Genomic DNA, 19,929 nt, shown 5'->3' on the forward strand with positions numbered 1-19,929 from the left:
CTAAATACACCGTCTAACAAAGACTTGAAGAATTGTTGCAGTTGCATATATGTACAAGGAAAGAAAATGTAATTCATGTAGACGAACAATGGAGATGCAATCCAGAATTTCCATTCATGAGAATCTGTGAGCGAGGGATCGGGTGGAGCGGCAGTGTTGTATTGATTGTCTTAATGTTTTCCGTTGCATTTGTACTTGTTGTCAGTAGCCGTAGGTCATAGCAGGAGTCCCACTGTGCAGTGTAGAAGACACTATTAGATTTTATTACAGGTCAGAAGATTGAGACAACAGCCACTGGTGAGCCCCTCTCACTGTATGACATAGGACCAAAGAGAGGTTGTCACAAGTGCTCATGTTTTGTCTCCAACAAGCCAAATCTGCACAGAAACGCTCTAGAAACGTTAAATTAGGTTCACATTGAAGCAGTAGCACCTTTAGAAAGCATACACATACAGACTGGAAACTCCACTGGAAGTTCCCATCACCATTAGCTTTAAAAGAAGGCCTCTTGCTGTGAGGCCACTTTGCTTCACTCTGTTCATTTGATGAAGTTAATAAAAACCTATACTGGGGACAGTTTGATGGAGAAAAACTAAATATTTCAGACTGTCACAAATTTGAACCAGCATGGCTTGTGAACCATTTCCTGAGCTGGTAATTGTTTAATCAAACACATTGTTTCTTTCAGACCGGCTGTTTTTCAAGATCACAAGTTAACTTTTTTCCAAGTCTTGCTTTTCAGAGCTTGCTTTGCAGCCAGGCTTTAAATCAAACCTTGTATAATCTGTTACTGCACCTGATTCTGGAACATTTTTCAGTTACAAATATAGATCTTCTTATTCTATGTGCGGGTGTGTAATGATACATATGGGTGGACATTGTGTCTTCTTACACATGCAGTAGTTAAATCCAGTTTTCATTTGTAATCAGACCAGTAAAAGTGAACTGTCAGGTTTTTTGTATGTGGCTCTGCAGCAGTTATACGTGTCTTTACTTTGGTGGATGTGCACACAAAGATGTTTTGTTAAATTTTTTTTACATTATATTGCACAGTCGTCTTTTTTATGATTCCAAAGGTACTTACATGGAAGTCATATAACATTATGCAGTGACACTCACAAAGGATTCGGTGGCTGAGAGCGTGAGTGTATCGAGAAATTGAAAAGCTGAATTCAGCTTGATGTGATATTGGACCGCTGTAGGTTCACAGCTGCAACTCTGCATGTCCATGTAGTTAAGTTTGCTCATAGAAAAACTCCCCACTGGGATCCGAAGAGTGAGCGTGTAATAACAAGGCACAAGCACCACGGTTAAAGATAATAATGCTATTGGGTTTGAAAGACCATGCCTGCCTCCACACTCTCCTGTGATGTATGTCAGAGTAGTTCTTCCTTTCTGTAAACAACAATGATCATTTTGCAGTGTGGCATTAAAATGGCAGAATTGTTCCAGCGTAAGTGTTTGCATTTCACTCTCTGATTCACAAAACTAGAACCTCTCGAAGGAAATTTACAAACTTTAGCGAGTAGTGAGATTTGAGCCAGAAGACTCCTACTGGGAAAGAATCGAGCTCTGCAGCTGTTAGACCTCGACCACACATAATGATGACAAAGAGCAGCACTAAAACACAGTAGTGCTGCTCTTATTATCATCGTGTAAGGCTCGGGACTGCTGGAGTCAACACTTTTTATGTTGAAAACGGCCTCAGCATCTGAAGCACTTACTGCGGTAAACTAACCAAATAAGTTATCAGTGATGTGTTTGTCTATTATTGCAGGAACTGACTCGATACTTATGTGTATTTCTAGGAGAGGAATACACTTAGACCAGACTTTTTCTATGCTTACATGCCAGAATTGCTGTTGCTTTTTTTTTTTTTTTTTAATTATATATCGTTTTACATACGTTGGCAGCTATCAAAGCCCAGAACACAATTACAACCTTTATTTACACATATATAAGGACCGTACAATGAGGATTTCAGAGCATAGTGACACAGAACGTTGCTCTCGGCAATGCAGGTAAATATAGCCACGCTTGTTCTATTATGGCATAAAATGTCTTATTACAATGGCATCTGTGGCTCAGTTTGTAGGGCGAGTCATCCTCTAATCCCAGTGATGACAGTTCAACCCTCCATCTCACATTGTCAATGTGCTACAAGTGCTTTGGCAGAAAAAACACTGAACAATGAGGGCCTGGTTTACGAAGATGCCTCATGCATGAGCCGATGCTCATGCAAATACATGTCACTTTCAATTTGCATGTGTTTTGTGGCTTCAGTAAGAATAAAACCATCAAAGTGACATCGCACACTAACAGGGGTATGTTGGTGAACGAACTTTTCCAACACATCAGATGTTTAGTGTGAAAAAAAAAAATCTGTATTTGGTACAAAAAAAACCACTCGGCTTTGGAGATGATCTATTATAAGGTCAAATATTGAGATATGCAGAAAATATCCTATAATAAAGTCCATAAACAAAGGGTTAGGGGAACAGTAGCTCAAGTGTCAGCCAGTGTAACCCTGTTTCAAACGCATTATAAACGCACACACTCATAAACGACGCAAAGGTTTTCAGAGGTAGTAAATCACGTTGTGGCTTTGCAATATTAATTTGCATAAAGTCCTCCTACTATTTTAGCAATCTAGAAACACCCAATATTTCATTTTCATGAAGGCAAAGGCACTGCATAGATAATGTGTTTACATTTTAACCTGTTCAGCTTCCACACAAGTGTCTGTTTTTATACGTGCTGACTTTTGACAGATACAACGACATTGGACTGCACACATTAGTGTGTGAATGGGCTGGTGAGACGGATCATGTAAAACCGTGTTAAAGCAGTAAAATGTGCAATAAATGTAAAGTCCACTTACGTTTAACAGACCTTCACGGGCTTAAATAGTCTTAAACAGTGTTTGTGAATCTAGAGATTGACCCGCACAGTTGAAAATCTGAGGAACAAGCTTTTGATCTGGCTCACTGCCCCGTATTCATCTCTCATCAGATCTGCGTCTGTTTTCCTCTGAGGAAAAACACCACCAGAGGCAGATTCCAGTAATAGAAGTCGGATGCTTGTTAAGAGGAGTGAGCTCGAATGACTGCCGCCCTCTCCAGAGGCAGCTCAGTGTACTTTCCCACTGCAGAGAGCCGTGCCTCATGGGGCCAGTTTTATATCAAAGCCACCTCAGCTGTCCTACTTTCTCTCTCTTTTAATTAAGAAAACATCTGTACATTAAATGCTGTCTTGAGGTAAATGAAGTGGCTGAATACAAGGACGCAGACAAAGTATACTCGCGGCAGATTAAATATTGTGTATGCCCTCCAAACGAAAATATAAAAATGAGGGAAACGGTTGCATGTCTGAGTCAAACGCTCTGCTGCTGTAGTGTCTCGCCACTCAAAACAATCTTTTATTGGTCACAGCAGTAGATTGACCACCAAGCAATAAAAGTTCAATTTCCTTCCATATAACCTCGGCCACAACAACATCCACCTCTATTTCACACTTCAAAACATTTTTTTTTAAAGTAACAGTGTTCCCTATTGTTCCCTACAAATAAATGAATATTCTTACAACATAAGTGTGTTTACAAGTATACCAGTGTTTTGTTTTTATACTTATAGCTGAGTGTGCAAGCTGTTGTGTAAATGAGGTCGAGAACATGATTTCCACGGCTTGTAGAATCTTTGAATTTCTATGAATGTGACCCGTGGATGACATATCTGTGTGTTTTTTTGAAGTGTCTCAGAAGAGGCCAAGAAAGGAAAAAAAAAAAAAAAAGAAATCTCAGCATGGAGACCACACATTTCTCATGAGGCTTCCATCTTGTCGTGTTCATTAAACAGATTTATTCAGATACAACAATTCCTGACTCTCAGTCCTCTGAGATCTTTTCTGTGAGACACGGTTCACAGCAGCAGATGCTTGTTGTGATGTAATTAACCTTTCATTCGGTCCAATCACACTTTGTATCGCCCTGGATTACTGTCTCCAAGATATTATGAGGCACGCAAAACTAGGTTAAAAAAAAACTGTTGTCTTTATAGTGTGGGTCCTGTGGGGTAATTAGTCGCTGCATAAAGATTCTGGGTGGCACCTTTAACTCGTTCTAGTAATTTGCTGTAACACTGACAATTATTGTCGTTAAAGAGACTGAGATTGCTGCTGTGTTGAATGTACGTCACATTAGTGTATTACTACATTTGCTCTCATACAATAGTTGCTTATGTCTCACAGTGATGAAGAAGTCTTGAGAGAGCTTGTTTATGTTCACAGTTTGAAGTGCCATTTAACCAGAACCTTCATGTTTGCAATACAAAAACAAAACTGGTGCTACAGCTAACTTTTTGTATCATATAATATATTTTAAAGCCGATAAAAGCCCATAATTTCCATAAATTCACATATTTTCATTCACTTTAAAGTCAAATTATGTTTTTTTTTTCCTTTAGCATATTTAAAAAATACAGTTTTTGCCTCTTACAGTACACCAATTTGCTCAGCATCAGTTTGGATATCAAAGCTGCTAGTATATGTTTATATTCTGGGTTTCCTGATAATCGGGCATGTTTTAATGAATGAATACATAAAGTGGTATTATTGACATTATGAGGGTACGAGAGGTTGATGTGCAACACTCAAGCAGACACTTGAGTGTGTTGACTGAGGTATGTAGAGCAGAAGGTGGGTGTTAAGTATTGATCTTCTAAGCTCGGCATGATTGGTCACTTACAGAGTAACTGTTCATTACTCCTCCATCCATTAGCCATGCATGTTCGTCCAGGTGTTCGTGCATGCGTGTGTGTGTGCGCGCGCGTGTGTCAGTGTCATGTTGGCCTAGTTGAATGGAGCAGTCAGTCCCATGTTGGACAAGCCGCCTCACTTTACCTAATGGCTTCAGAGAAGACACACAGTGGGAGACTTGACAGATGGGAGTCTCAGCAGTCATCAATGGAAAGAGTCAACAGTCATTCTGTGACCCCAAGGGACGGACATGCACACACACACACACACACACACACACACACACACACACACACACACACACACACACACACACACACACACACACACACACACACACACACACACACACACGCACACGCACACGCACTTAAAACGCCCTCTTTACTACCCCTGTGGTGCAGTAATTACTGTTTGTGGATTTTCATAAAGGGCATGAGGTGTGTGTGCATGCGTGCGTGCGTGCGATAATATTGGGCTCCTGGCTTCAAGACCAAAAATTATTGCCACACAGCTCCAAAGATCCAACAATTCCTGGTTTTTTGTTGCAGACTTGTGCTCTTCTTACACTTAAGAAGATAACAAAACATTGATGAGTTTGAAAGTAATGAAGCAAGACATTTTTTTTAATTTGCTTTAGTGATGAATTTATGTGTCTCTTCACTTCTGTTGTAAATTCATGATAGAATGTACCTTCTTTGACTTGTACCCTGAAGTTACAATTAATCTCCCACACACACAGACGTAGATAAGTAAACCATACTTGTGTTTCGGTAATCTTGTAGATAAAGCAGTTTTCCATGATTGCCATGCTAATAGAATTGACAATATCTGTAGTCACAGGATAATAATGAGAATGTTTCTGGTATAAGTCTGGGTTGAGCCTGGGAACCTTTATCTGTTGAGTTTGCATGTTCTCCCTGTGTGTGAGTGAGTTTTCTGCAGGTACTTCTTGTTTCCTCCCATGATACATGGCTATGAAGTGCAATTTTCAACAATGGACTGGCATTCAGAGCTTCTGATCTCGGCTCTGCTACAAGACATGTATGTAAGAGCAAGACCTTAAAATTTGCTCTCCAAAATTGACGCTGGAGTGGTATTATCAGAAGTGTTTAATCTTTATAGTTTCATTCTTGTTTAAAATAAATGTTCCATTTATTACTGAGCTGTGAGTAAAAACCTTTATACAATGAGCATTCAAATAAATATGTGTGTGTGTGTGTGTGTGTGTGTGTGTGTGTGTGTGTGTGTGTGTGTGTGTGTGTGTGTGTGTGTGTGTGTGTGTGTGTGTGTGTGTGTGTGTGTGTGTGTGTGAGATATAGAAAGATTATGAGTCTCCGGGTGACGTATCGGTTTCAGTGTTTTATGTTCACAATTGAGGTTTAAAACAGGAGTTACAGAAATGTGACCAGTTCCTGGCAAATTATTAGAGAGGGTTTTTACAGGGACTCAGGGTCCCTTTCATTCGGAGTGCCAGCTTGTAAACTTGTCTGAACATTTATACCGTAAAGTGCATGTGTTAAAGTGTTTTTTACGAAGCTGAAGAATCACTAAAAAAAGAAGAGCGAAAAAAGTCTCACATGTGGCATGTAGAGCCAAAGGAACAAAACCAGAAAATAGTAAAGGGTAAAACAGCAAAGACAGAAAGTTGAAGTCTGAAGTCATATAAATGTACTTTAATACGTTTTTGATTTTATTTACTTATGTGATTAGCCAGTGCTAAATCTGTGATGAATGAATATACTTAGGACCATACGTACCAATGCAAAATCTGGAATCATAATTCTATTATTTTGTATTGATGTACCTTATTATACCCAGTATTCAAGGCTTAATCTAACTGAGAAAATGTCTGTATTATGAATGTGTTTTATCCAATTGAATTGCAAGTAATTCACCCATCCATAAGGTTAGGGTTCTTCTTCTACACTTTGACACATTCAAGGTTGCAGAGGGGTTTGATATTTTTTCAGTTCGAATAATATCAGCTATTGTAGAGCTTGAAAAAAAAACCTGAACACCCATAAGCTTTGTGATCTTCACCATCGGGGCTCCTTGAACCTTTCTGTCTCCTCCTTTGCTGCTGCCGGGTGTGAAAGGCATCCTGGGAAACTTAGCCAAGGCCACACAAGTCAGCAACAGCTTATCCAGCCATTTGATCTTTGCTGGGTTACAAGCAGGATTGAACTGAAACAGATTGCGGGCTGTGATTGATGATGTTTTGCAAGAACTGAGGTACATGCTGTGATGCTTATCCACAGTAGCTCCAATAGCCCAACATAGAACTGGCCCATTGTTTGGACTTTGCTGGGATTTTGTTCCATCTGACCCCTGCTTAGTGAGGAGAAACACAGCAGCCTCTAGTTTTAGATGATCTCCTCAGCAGAGAGAGAGAACACAGCCTCCTCCTTCCTCCCAACGTCGAGCAGCAAACACAGAAGCTCCCTGATGAGGCCCTTCAGCAGCCTCCAGCATGGCCTGGCTAAGAGAAATAATGAGTTTATAAAGGTGAAGGGGTAAAAAAGAGAGTGTGTGTGTGTGTGTGTGGGGGGGGGGGGGATTATAGTGTGAGAAATGTTAAAGGGTATAGAATGAAGAAATAGTGAGAGGACGAGCACAGCTGAAGAAATACAAGAAATAGGAAGAGAAACTTGAAAAACTGATCAGCTGAAACTTTTCACCAGTAGCATCAGGATTAACTGAAAATCCATGCAGTGTTATGTCTTGAACCCACCTACTATAACTAATAAGTCGTTTTTACTTCTCCGTACTCCTTTTTGTCATACAAATGTGGATCAAGGGGGATGTGTTGTTTCATTGTTTTTTTTGTTTTACCAATTTAAATTTAAATGTTTCTCTTTTCTTTTCTTTCTTTTTTCTTTATATTTGTATGTTCAAAATAAAGTCCCATTCATTCCTTCATTCACTACTAGTTGGACACTCTCACTCTGCCTCTTATCTGGTTGTATAGATATTCCATTTCAATATTTTCCATAGAATTTTCAAGCAGAAAGCCCAAAAATTAAACTTAAGTTAAAGTGTTAAAGGGTTGATGAGGGATTACAGGTATTTACATCGATCAGTCGTAACATTAAGGCCTTCTGATGTACATGGTTCACTTTTTAAAACAACCCTAACCCACCCAGATGTGCTCCCACCACAACCCACTTCTATCTTAACTTATGCAGCAATAACTTAAGAACAGTTGCTGGTGAATAATGCTCTTTAAACAAAACAATCAGTACAGAGCTGTCACAGTCACTCCTATTTAATTACTGCTATCAATAGTCAATCCACAGAAGGTAATTCATATCATATAGAACCCATATTTCAAAAGCTGCAATTAAATGTGGTTCCCTCTGTGAACCATCATTTCGAAATGAAACTTCTGTCTTGCATCTTCAGAAGCCTGAACAATGAGCACCACCAGGGTGCAACACACACACACAGATTCCTGTTGTGTCATATTTTCAAAATAACAACATAATACCCACAAGTGTACGAGTAACTCTTAACTTCAATTGAGGCTTGAGTTACTCCTTTTTTTTTTTACTTGTTTTTTATTTTTCATTTTCTATTAGTCTTGCTTCCTCCATATTTACACACTCGTTTTGTCTCCCTCTCCTCAACCTGCACCGGTGTTCTCTCCGAATAATGAATGTTCAGAAGTCACCTGTCAATTATCAGTCTCCTTTCCCACTTGACAAACTCGCCTTGGATCGTGCACGCTTCAGGAGTAACCATTTGGGGCCGTTCAGCACCTCGGTGTGCACAAGTGGGCTGCATTGCTGTTAAAACAATGCAGCATGAAGCCATGGGGAATTACAGTCCGCGCTGAAATGATGCTTCGGCATCAGAGTTATTCACTTCATTTAACTGGTCATAATGTTGTGGGTGATCAGTGACTGAAGCCATGTGAAAGTTACAAAACCAGAAAACCTTGCAATAAAGGATCAACTCAGTCTTGCTCTCAGGGAAAAGTAGCCACAGATTCACTGCACAGTTTCATAACGGCTGAATGTATCGTAAATCCGACCGCTTTTAAACGCAGACTCATTACATTTGGCCCCGCTCTTCCTATAGTGTTTGTATAGCATGTTCTTCAGTGTGGTATCCAGATGTCTGCAGACTTCATTCACATCATTCCATCCATGCGCAGGAAGTTTTCATTAATATTTTGCTTTAGGAAGTACTTGATAAAGGAAACAGGAAACAGCAAAAGTAGCATCAGTGCTGTATTTTTGTTGTTGTGTATGTGTGTATTTCGTCTCCTTGCGTCACCGCTGATCGCAGTACAGTCGAGCAGTGAAGCCTCTGGCGGTTCTCCTCTTTGTTGCGTCTGGGGGGAATCGGTCTGTATGTGAGTGTGTAAAGAGAGGCTGCGTGCATCCGTAAGTGTGTCTTCGTCTTTTTTTCTTTTTTTTTTGCCTTTGTGTAAAGAAAATAAGTTGTTTTTCTTTCAAGCATCCTGTCTTCTGTTACACATTGCTGTTTGTTTACCTGGATCTTCTTTAAGATAAACTCCCTTTTCTGTGGCAGTCGCCATGAAGAACACGTTCGGGGTATTAAGTGTGTGCTGAGCTCTGCGGTGTTTGTTTTGGTGTGTGTGTGTGGTGGCGAATGTAAATATGACAATATACATATATGTGTCTGTGGTTCTATAGAAATGTCTCTTTTTATCTCACTTTCCAGGCAAAAAGAAAAAACAACCCAGTAACGTTTTCAATTTGGGCTTTTTTATTAGAAAAAAAATCTTTTCTGGGTCTGACGTCCACATTTGATCTGAACAGCTCTATCTGGTGTGTTTTACTATGTCCTATCCATCTTTCCAGGACTCCTAGTTACTGTTTGTCAAGTTTTTGCTTGAGGCAGTCCACAGCTTCAATTCAAAGCCATTTTAATAAAACAAGTATACAGAACCGCGCTACATATAGAAGAAATACTTCACAGTACAAAGGTGTGGACTCTGTGTGACCTCTTTACTGCGTGAAAAAAAATCTCAGATACACATCTCTGTTCTCGTAAATAGCAAGAGTGGATGAAAAATGTTCACATTAGCTGGACAACAACAGGTTAAATCTGTTCTTTTCAGCACTGTTTTAACATGTGGAGCTACAAAACGAGGCTTGACAGGCCTGCTGTGTCTAATTACATGATTGGACAATCACTGTTAAATCAGGTTGTGGAAGCGGTCATCAGACTGTGTGCTAATGCTGAAGTGATTCTCCCATTTCCTTATTAACCGAGTTCATTGCAACGTCTGGGTGATCTTAAACACGAACCTGGCACCACGTATCTATTTTGAGTTGGATGAATGAGACAGTGCGTACCTGTCCACAACTCGTGATAAGTGAGACGCCACCTGATTTTGATGAAACTCCAGGGAGTCATGCTTCATGCCGTTCTGGCATTTCCAAAATGACTATGTTTGGCCCAAGGTATGAGCAGCAATTACCTGGCAAACATTTTAATAACCAGTCATATCTCACATACTGCTCGGGGGAATGAAACAAACCTTGGGGCACATATCCAATTGTCCAAGTTGTAGGAATTTGTCTCTGGGGCCAAACGGTTTGCAACATATTTGATTTGCTTCTGTTTTGAGTTCATTTAAAGCTTGTTTGGCACCTGTCTTTTTTCTTGTAAGTGTAGTCATCACTGCCTCATTGGTATCTTACCAAATATGTAGCATCCATCCATTAATCCATTATATTTTTACAACTTTATCCAAATCTAGTCAGATGACACTGGCCCCAATTCCAGCCAGATTTGAAGTCAACAGTGAATCTCAAATGCACGTGTATGCGCTCTGAAAGAAAACTGGACTACCCAGTGAATCTCCACAATAGGAAACATGCAAACTCCACACAAAGTCCCAAACTCCTCCCAGACTTCAACCAAAGACGCTCCAGCTATGAGGCATTGCAGCTTTTACTAAACAATTCAATGTTTGTTTCGTTTTTTTTGTCACACAGCAGACTTGAGGAAGATTATTTCCAAACAGGGCAGAAAGGCAGACTTCTTAGTGTTGTTAACAGAAGGAATGCAATGAAATAGCATTTGAATGTAATCTTTAGTCTTTTGTGGGGTTGATCTTGCATTTTTCTGGAACTATTGCTTGATAGAAATGCTTTCAATCCCTTGCAGAGCTCCCATAAAGCAATTCATTTTACTTTTGGCAGGGTTTTAAGGGAAGGAGTACACCTATCAGCGAGTCCTCAATAGATGCGACCGTGGGACTGAACTGCCCCCATTTCAGACTCAAAATTATTTTTACAAGTGAAAAAGGAGCAAAATACAAACGTGTTCAAAGCAGCAGTGCATTTGAAAGCACTAATCCACAAGTTCATTGCTGTTTTGGCATGTGTTGTGACACATGACTATGCATGGGATGTTTTTAGTGTGTATATTTGAGCGTTTTATTCATTCAGGCGCTTTTAGAGACTCAACGAAAGAAACATTCACTATTTTATGTGAACAAACAAACAGAAAATCCTTTTTGAAGCGCTTCACGGAAATGTGAACACCACCGGACATGTTCACATCTAATTGTGGATTATGAATGCCTGTTATAAATGCTGTTATTAAATGTTTCTATATGTTTGTGGTTTACAGAATATCCCGGCGCTACCGTGTGGTAAAGCCCTCTACTCCTATGAAGGCAAGGAACCAGGTGACCTCCAGTTTTCTAAGGGCGACATCATCATCCTGCGACGCAAGGTGGATGACAACTGGTACCATGGCGAACTCAATGGCTGCCATGGCTTCCTGCCTGCGAGTTACATCCAACTGCTGCGTCCCCTGAGCCAAACGCCACCACAGGGCAAAGCGTTGTACGACTTTGAGGTCAAAGACAAAGACCAAGATAAAGACTGTCTGGCCTTCAGCAAGGTATATACACACACACACACACACACACACACATAGAATGGAACCCTAAAATATGGAGGAACTCTGTGCTTGATTTATTAGAGAGACTCAAGGGATTGATCTACTCTGAATACTGGAGTACTAGAAAACATTTATCTGGATATTTAAACGATGTTGTTTCTTTGTAGGACAGTAATAATTTATTAGTGCTGACTCCTCTGTTTCATGGATGTAAACCAGTACATTTCTGAACAGGGTATAAAGTACAAGCTCAGCCTGATGGAGCTAAATGGCTTTTCGATAAAATATGTGTGCTGTTGCTTCTGTTTAATAGTTAAAATCAGTGTTTCTTGGGTCAGGACCAGATAATCTTGAATTACAGTGTGGCATGAGGAGAAATCCAGGGATCAGGGATTTCTCCAGCAGTATCCTCTCTTTTTAATTGCTCAAGAAAAAATGATAAAAAAAAAAAAAAATGTTAAAAAAAAAGAAAAGTTTTAAACTATCAATCATTTTGTTAAAACACAGATTGTAAGGACTGAATTTGTTAGTGAAAGTGTGCCGCAGGGAAATGAAAAATATAGTAAGCTGTATCGCAAAGTCTAACAGCAGTTTCAGACTATACATACCAGTTTGCAAAGAAAAAGTCTCTAAAACCAGAAAAAGATTCAACTTTTTGTTGCTCTTGGATCTGAACAGCCATTCATATTCATTGGTGGTCGCAAAGTGGCTTCAGTTCAGTCAGTTGGGCTTTGAGAGCTCCTGGTTTACATTATCAGAATAGAATAGAATAGAATAGAATAGAATAGAATAGAATAGAATAGAATAGAATAGAATAGAATAGAATAGAATAGAATAGCTTTATTGCACCCCGATAGTAGATCAGCTTCCACATAACTGTGCATGTGATGTTATGTTTTTATACACGTACTTATATTTATTAGTAGACCAGACCCGATGTGTGTTATCTGCTCCCATCCAAGGTCATCGCCGCGAATCATGCGGCCGAGATGATTGATTTATCTCAGGGTTTTGTTGCCCTTCATGAAGAAACCAACAAACTTCTGGTTACAAGTTTTTTCCCTAAACTATATTCCACAACTGCCTGCAGTGTTACTGTGTCTTAAATATATTAAAGTATGTATTAAGAAGTTTACTAAAACTATGCAACAATGTCCGTAAGCTTTCCTTGGTAATGTGTCTTTCTAACAGTGAGTAAGTCTTCAGGAGAATTTCTGATACTTTGAGTACTTGAATGATGTCCACATGTACACCTGCTTTGATGTTTTTGCAGAGTTTTTTATACACTGTGTAATGGTTTTTTTTGTGTTCAGTCGTCTTGCCACGGTTTTCAAACTGAATTTTTTATCAGTGTAACTCGACATGTTTGATATGAGATATTTCGAGTGCAGACGTAACACCCAGCTTCTGCCCACAAATCATTCCAGTCCTCACCGGGATCAGTGAGGATTAGGCTGAAGTAGATTTCAAGACTGATACAGATATTTCTAGAATATCTGGCACCTCGTGAGCGCTGTTCTAATATTCAAAGTTCTTCTGTTTTTATGGCTGCATTCCATTTATATCTCGATAAGAATAAAAATAGTTTATTTACTGTGTTGTGTCGCTTTAATATCTCTCTTTTTTTATGTGAGCTCATATTTCTTTTTGGCAAGGTGAGAACTGGGACAAAACTCAATTTGAAATCCTCTGTGTAAAACTTTTCCACACCGCATGGGGTTTCCCTGGTGAGATGTGAAGGTAATACTGAAAATATGTTCTACAGTGAAGGTCAGCGACTGCTGTCTGGAGGCCACCATGCCTTTGTTATTAAGTTGGGAGTGAGGCTTTTGTGTCCAAATGTTTGAAACTGGTGTGCATTAGCTCTGTGTTTGTGATGCATCACCGTCATTAACAGAGTGAAATGTGTTTTTATAAGAGAAACAAAGTGTGAACTGAAAAGCGCCAAAAAAAAACAAAAAAACAACTGTTATATCTGCAGGATGCTAAATGGAACAGCATCATGCTGCTTCCCACTAATAGTCTCTCTCGTATTTGGACTTTGAGATTAATCATTACGACTGACTGTTTTAAAACTGACGAGGTTTCTTCCTTTTTTTTGGTTTTCTGAGTTAATCCAAAAAATAAGTATAAAAATGCTTCCTGTCTTAACGCGGTTGATCTTGAAGAACCTTGTCATAATTGAGGTGGGTAATGTGATGGATTGATGAGCTCTATTTGTCAGAATTATCACCTAAATTCTGAATGAATTTGTGTAGATAAGGTTACGTCGAGGGAAGTCGCTCAGTCTTTCAGAAGTGTCTGTCTGGTTCTGAGTTGTGTAAACAGTCATTTGTATTCTTGGTATTTCCTCAAAGCTTATCATTTTGTTCCTGCTGTTACACCAGCTCATTTGTGGTAGGACTGAACACTCGACACCTCTGCTGTGTCTCAGCTCTCTAAGTGTGTCTGCACAGAACGAGAGAGAGAGAAAAGAAGATTATTAAATTACAGTGCACTGTTCTCTCCAGTGTAGGTGTCTGAAGACTGATGTAAAACACAGATCCCCTGTTTCAAACCCACTGCCCTTTGCACCAGGCTAAACAGATAATGAGGAGACGTTAATGAGTCACATTTTTGGAGGGCATTTTAGCAAAAGACTAATCAACAGGTTAATGATTGATGATTACACAAAGCCAAACTCTCGAGCAGAAAGACAAACCCCTGTGGTGTGCTATATGTGTGTTGTCATGCAGAACCAGTGTGTGTGATATTGTTTTCTCAGTGTGAGAGGTAATTACTCAGTATGACTAATACACAGTCATTTACTGGCATTATTACTACTATCCCATAATGGTCTCGCCAAGACCTTCATGTGAGGAGAGCTGCAGCTGAGGGGAAAATATTTTCACGATAAAATCTGTCGGGGTGCGAGGTGAACAATGGGATGAAATTTTCTGGTGTTTATCAGATGCAATGTTGTGTCATCGGAACAATGTAGTCATTAGACAAGCATGTAGGCATGCTAATCTATTCCCACAGAGGAAGTGGCATCTGTGAATGATGTATTCGGTGTGTTTCATATTTCAATAAGAATGGCCTATGAGTCATGTTGCAAGTGTGTTCGAGTGTGTCCAAGTTTACCTTTTTAGCAGGAGATCATCTTCAGGCTAAAACTGTGAGGCACAGTTTCAAAGGGTTTATACTCAAGCTCTTAATTATTTGTGGCCATGTTGTTGTTGTTGTAGATTATCATTCCCTTTAAGAAACCAGTGTGTGTGCACTTTGGTACATTGCTGTTCTGCGGAGAGATTTGCCTAACAACACAAAAAGAGCCGCGCGCATTCATTTTTAAATTGATCTTCAGCTGTTCAGTAGCAGAATTGCTCTCCGCTGTATAAAGACACACATGGGCCACCTATGCATCTAATCTTGTGCCATATTGATGTATGTGAAACGTGTGACGCAGGAAAGTGGGGATATTTTATGAAGTATCTACAAATGTTACAATGTTGACAACAAGTGAGGAAGCAATGTCGACACGCTCAATCCAAATTTTCCACATATTGAATGGAATTGGTCAATCTGAGGGGTGACAAATCCTCTCTGGCTGTCTCCTTGTCAGTTGAAGAAGAAATAGGGAATTTTGATGATAAATTCAATGAAATTATTAGAAGACACACATATAAGCACACATATAATATTATCTGGTTGACTTGCCTTTGCCGGGTGCACGTCTGTGAGGTTTGGCTGATCAGTGCTGGGCGGCAAAATCTCAACTGCATTGGTGTGAAACTAGCCAAGACATGTGGGCCATGATACTTTGTACCAAGTGTAAGATAGATCCTACAACATGTCACCTGTTTTAATGGTTCAAACCAGACATCTCCACACAACTTCCATAAACTCTACATTTTGGGAAATGCTATGTATTTACAGTAATGTACAGAAATATTACATGAGTGTGGAAAGTCTAGTGGATTTTTGAAACAAAAAGCTGTAACATAAGATACTGATATGATTTTCATCTCTTCATGAACTTAAGCGATAAAAGGATAAATGGATGAATGCATTGGAAAGTTATATTTTCATCAGTATCCAAGAGCATCCGTGTACTATTGTATTGTTAACATCATTTCTTAGTTGCAATCAAAACATAAACACTTGACACATTGACAAAGCCTCTTTCATTCGTCTGATTTATCTAGTTTATTTGTAAACCGCAGTCTCAGTAAGACACGCGGCTGTTCAAAAGTAAGTACTTTTCTCTTGTTTGTGCAAACGCGGTGAGCCTGGAGTGAAGTGTATATTTGTAGACTCATTCATTTTCTCTCTCTACAGGATGAGGTGCTGACAGTAATCAGGCGAGTAGATGAGAACTGGGCAGAAGGCATGCTGGGAGACAAGATTGGCATCTTCCCCATTCTTTATGTGGAGGTAAACTGACACACACACACACACACACACACACACACACACACACACACACACACACACACACACACACACACACACACACACACACACACACACACACACAGCAATGCAGAAATCCCCTGTCTTATATTTATCTTCATTTATGGTGCTGCTACTTTTGGGAGAAGAGACAGGAAACATAGTGTTTCTGTTGGAGAATGTATACTCTGGGTATCATGATAAAAACTAAGTCAACATTTTGCTGTATGAACACAATATGCTACAGTGGTTTGGTCATATAATTCATATATCATTTAGTTTAATTGTTTTCACTCACCATAGAATTAATGTTTGTTATTCTCAAATCTATTCAAACTAAATTGGATTGTGATTCTCTAACGTACGTCTCCTGCCATAATCTACAACTTCCGCGCTTGTCTAACTTTACCAGCAGTGGCAACAAGTGATGTATTGTTTTATTTTATTTTTGGTTTTAATAGCTTCAGTAAAACAAGTGCTGGGTGGAGGAGTACACTGAGCCTCACTTTCAGGTCTGGATGTGCAGAGGAAATTGTTACAGCTTCCTGTTCTCCTCAGATTAATGACGAGTTGTAAAGCCTCCAATAATAAGGATGATTCAAGGTTGGCAAGTGTCCAATAGCGGCATGAAAGAGTGAAGACTTGTTTAGTGTTAGACAATGGAGTCGCTTATAAATGCAAGACAATAGAAAAGGTTCCTTTAGTTCCACCTATGCTTCACCACTTACTTAACATGCAACCAGGAATGTATAATTATCCCCAGAAATGCTAATAACAATTAAAATGCGGTTTTGACTGAAGTGGAGTTCTTTTTAAGGGATTCCCTTGCAGTAAAATGCAAGCAAAAAAAACAAAACACTTTACCGTCTTTCACAGTGCCATGCCTGTCAGGAGGGAAATACAGTTTACTTTAATCCCACTGCAACTGAAAAGGCATCATGGACAGTTTATTCTGGATCACTCTTAAGCTTTTTAAGCCATAGTAAAAAACAAAAACAAGTAATGGATGAAATATTTGACTCCCTCATTTCTCTTCCTATCTCCACATATTTGCGAGTGCACCGATTCTCTTGTGGCCCTGTGGAAAACAAATGATGAAACCTTCACAACTGACAGGAAATTCACTCAAACCGGGAAGTATTTCTTTTTTTTTTTGCGGGGATTGTCAAGACAATAAAACAACCATAAGGTCAGACCCTGTGTATTCGGTGCCTTTTTCCATTTATATATATTGTAGTTGATATGAATTTATTATGATAGAGATGAGAGTCAGAGACTAATGGAGTGACTCGTCCTCCAGTCTGCTTTATATTGCCTTTCTTATTCATGTATCATCAATAGGGTGTGTGTTCAATAACAAACGCTCATGTATTCCATAAAAATGCATTTGGTCAAGTGCACATCACTATAAGTGTGTGTAAAAAAAAATCATAGTTTTTGTTATTTTTAATTCTTTCTTTTTTTTCATAGCTCTTTATTTTCCCCACTCTCTCTGTCTGAATTCATGGTCTACTCAGGCTTTTTGGACTCTTGGCTACACAGTCAAATCTCTGAAATTAGCTGGTTGCCCAAATGACTCTCTAAGGTGATTGTGATTAGGCCCATAGAAGGAACAAGGTTGGGACAAACACACACAGACACGCAGGGGTTCCCCATTAGATAGAGATGCATCTATAATTTAGGCCCCTCCATCACTGTGACACAGTGGGGGTACTGGAGCATGTGTGTGTGTGCGTGCGTACATGTGTGCGTGCGTACATGTGTGCGTGTGCGTGTGCTATAAAAAGCTAATGAGAAGGGCTCAGCTGGAACCTTGGCTGATCTGGATGTGAGTGTGCCTCATTGCTGTTGATGCTGCAAAGTCTTAATTTTGGGGCAGTTGAGGGAAAAATAACGAGGCACAATGTATATTTGAAGAGGGTATACTGTCGTACTTGTAACTGAAATAGTCATGGTTGGAGATGAGTGTTCTCACCTCACAACGACAATATCCCCAACACAAGTTCACCTGGGTGTGATTCAGTACAGTTTGCATGGTTTACAGAGAGTCTGCGTGGTTTTGTTAAGGTACTCCCACAATCCTCGACATGTGCTTGAGGTTAATTGGTGTGAATGAAAGTGTGTGTCTGTGCCTGACTGTCTCTTTTTGTTTGTCCTGTGATCGACCAGCGACCTGTTCCAACCATAGTCCAGTGAAGAAGATGGATGATGAATGTTGTGGTGGGAGAAGGAAATGTCAGCAACTGTCGGAATGATTGTTTACGAGAGGTCTAAGCAGTGCACATGGTTCGATAACCATTCTGTCTATTAACAGGTCACTCAGACCTTAAGTTCTCTTGCTTTTGACATTATGGTGTTATCTCTCACTAAATTGTGGCTCTTTTGAATTCAACACCTAAAGACTTATCTATATGAAACTGGTTCGTCTTTGAGCTATTTGAGTTTCCACTATCTATTTTTATCTCATCCTTTAACACAGTATTGATGTTTAAATTGTTGTGCTCTTCTTTCACTCCCCATTAAGCGCAGTAAGATTCTCCACAGAGGTTCCTATATGTCATGTAAATAAACATCTCTGCATTAGTTTTTTCAGCTTCGTAGAGCTTGAGGTTGCAGGGAGCTGGAGCCGATCCCAGCTGAGATCAGGTGAAAGACGGTGTAGACCCACGGCAGGTTGGCAGTCTGTTGCAGTGCCAACACAGAGCGATAGACAAGGTCACATACACCTGCGGCCAATAGGGTGTCAAATTTTTTTATGAGGAGACCAGAATATCCATCCAGTTATTCTTCATCTTTGAAACTTTATACAACGTAGACAGGCTGAGGGCAAAACACACCTTGGAGAGGGCAAACGCAGAGAGACACACAACCACCCACACCTACAGTCAATTTAGAGAGACAAATTCACCTAATATCCATGTGTTTGCAGTGTGGGAGGAAACCCGGATACACAGAGAACACCGATACATGTACAGAGAGAACATGCAAAAAAGAAAGAAAAATGAAGTCCCCATACCTGGAATCACACTGGGAATATTGTTGGTGTTAGGCAAGAGTACTAAACTCCACACAACTGCATGGCTCCAGAGAATATAAGCAATGTTCTTAATAGAAGTAGTACTTTATATGAGGTGTTAATATTATCATTGGACCCCCCTTCCCTGTGTGGCATTAAAGAGTGTAATGTATTCCAACATGTTAAATTATAGTAAATTGTTCATCCACAAACAGGCATGTGGACAGATTAAACAAGCTGATATATGTTGCACCTGGTTGAAGTAAAAGGTTTTCGTACCTTGCCCATTAAAGCTCCAGCTTTGCCAGTCAAATGCAGGGCGGCTGTTTTCAGGTCGGGGCCGCTGGACATCGGATGTGGCTCAATAAATGAGAAGAAATGAAAGAGAAAACAAACACAGCATCAGCAGGTCGAAGTTATTCCCACATGCTGGTCCATGCATTTTGAGATAACTCCCAAAGATCTGTTTTTCTTGATTCTACTTTCTTTTTTTTCTTTTCTTTTTTTTGTAAATGCATGTTATAGTTTATTGTCATGTAAAATGTAAGAGCTTGTGCATCAGCATGTCTCGGGTTGAAAAAGAAACTGCTATCTTGTACTGTGTTAGGGTCTCAAGGATTGATGTTGCGTTTGAGTGCATGGACTTGGAACCTGGAATGGTTTTTGTGGTATACAGCATTAAAATTGCCTTTGGGTAGGCGTTCTGAGTGGGTTTGGAGTTGTTATGTACGTTTAGGTGTGCTGCAGGAGTGTGATTGTGGCTTCATACCAATGTGAGGTTGCGGAGTTCATGTTGTCTCAGGTAGCTTCAGTCACATGTGAAGGCACTTCCTGTA

At 39.7% G+C, this 19,929-nt stretch overlaps 1 protein-coding gene across 1 annotated transcript in view; it reads left to right on the forward strand.

The window, feature by feature from the left end:
• LOC308119149 (E3 ubiquitin-protein ligase SH3RF3-like) overlaps positions 1-19,929 on the forward strand; it is an 89,414-nt gene that overhangs the window by 42,045 nt on the left and 27,440 nt on the right. The window contains exons 2-3 of the mRNA XM_080478994.1: positions 11,368-11,643; positions 15,964-16,059. Of these exons, the coding sequence (XP_080335120.1) occupies positions 11,368-11,643; positions 15,964-16,059 (372 nt within the window). The remainder of the gene's footprint in view (positions 1-11,367; positions 11,644-15,963; positions 16,060-19,929) is intronic.

The sequence above is a fragment of the Lipophrys pholis genome, assembly GCF_963383615.2.
Source record: "Lipophrys pholis genome assembly, chromosome: 13".
NCBI classification, from domain to species: Eukaryota; Metazoa; Chordata; class Actinopteri; order Blenniiformes; family Blenniidae; genus Lipophrys; species Lipophrys pholis.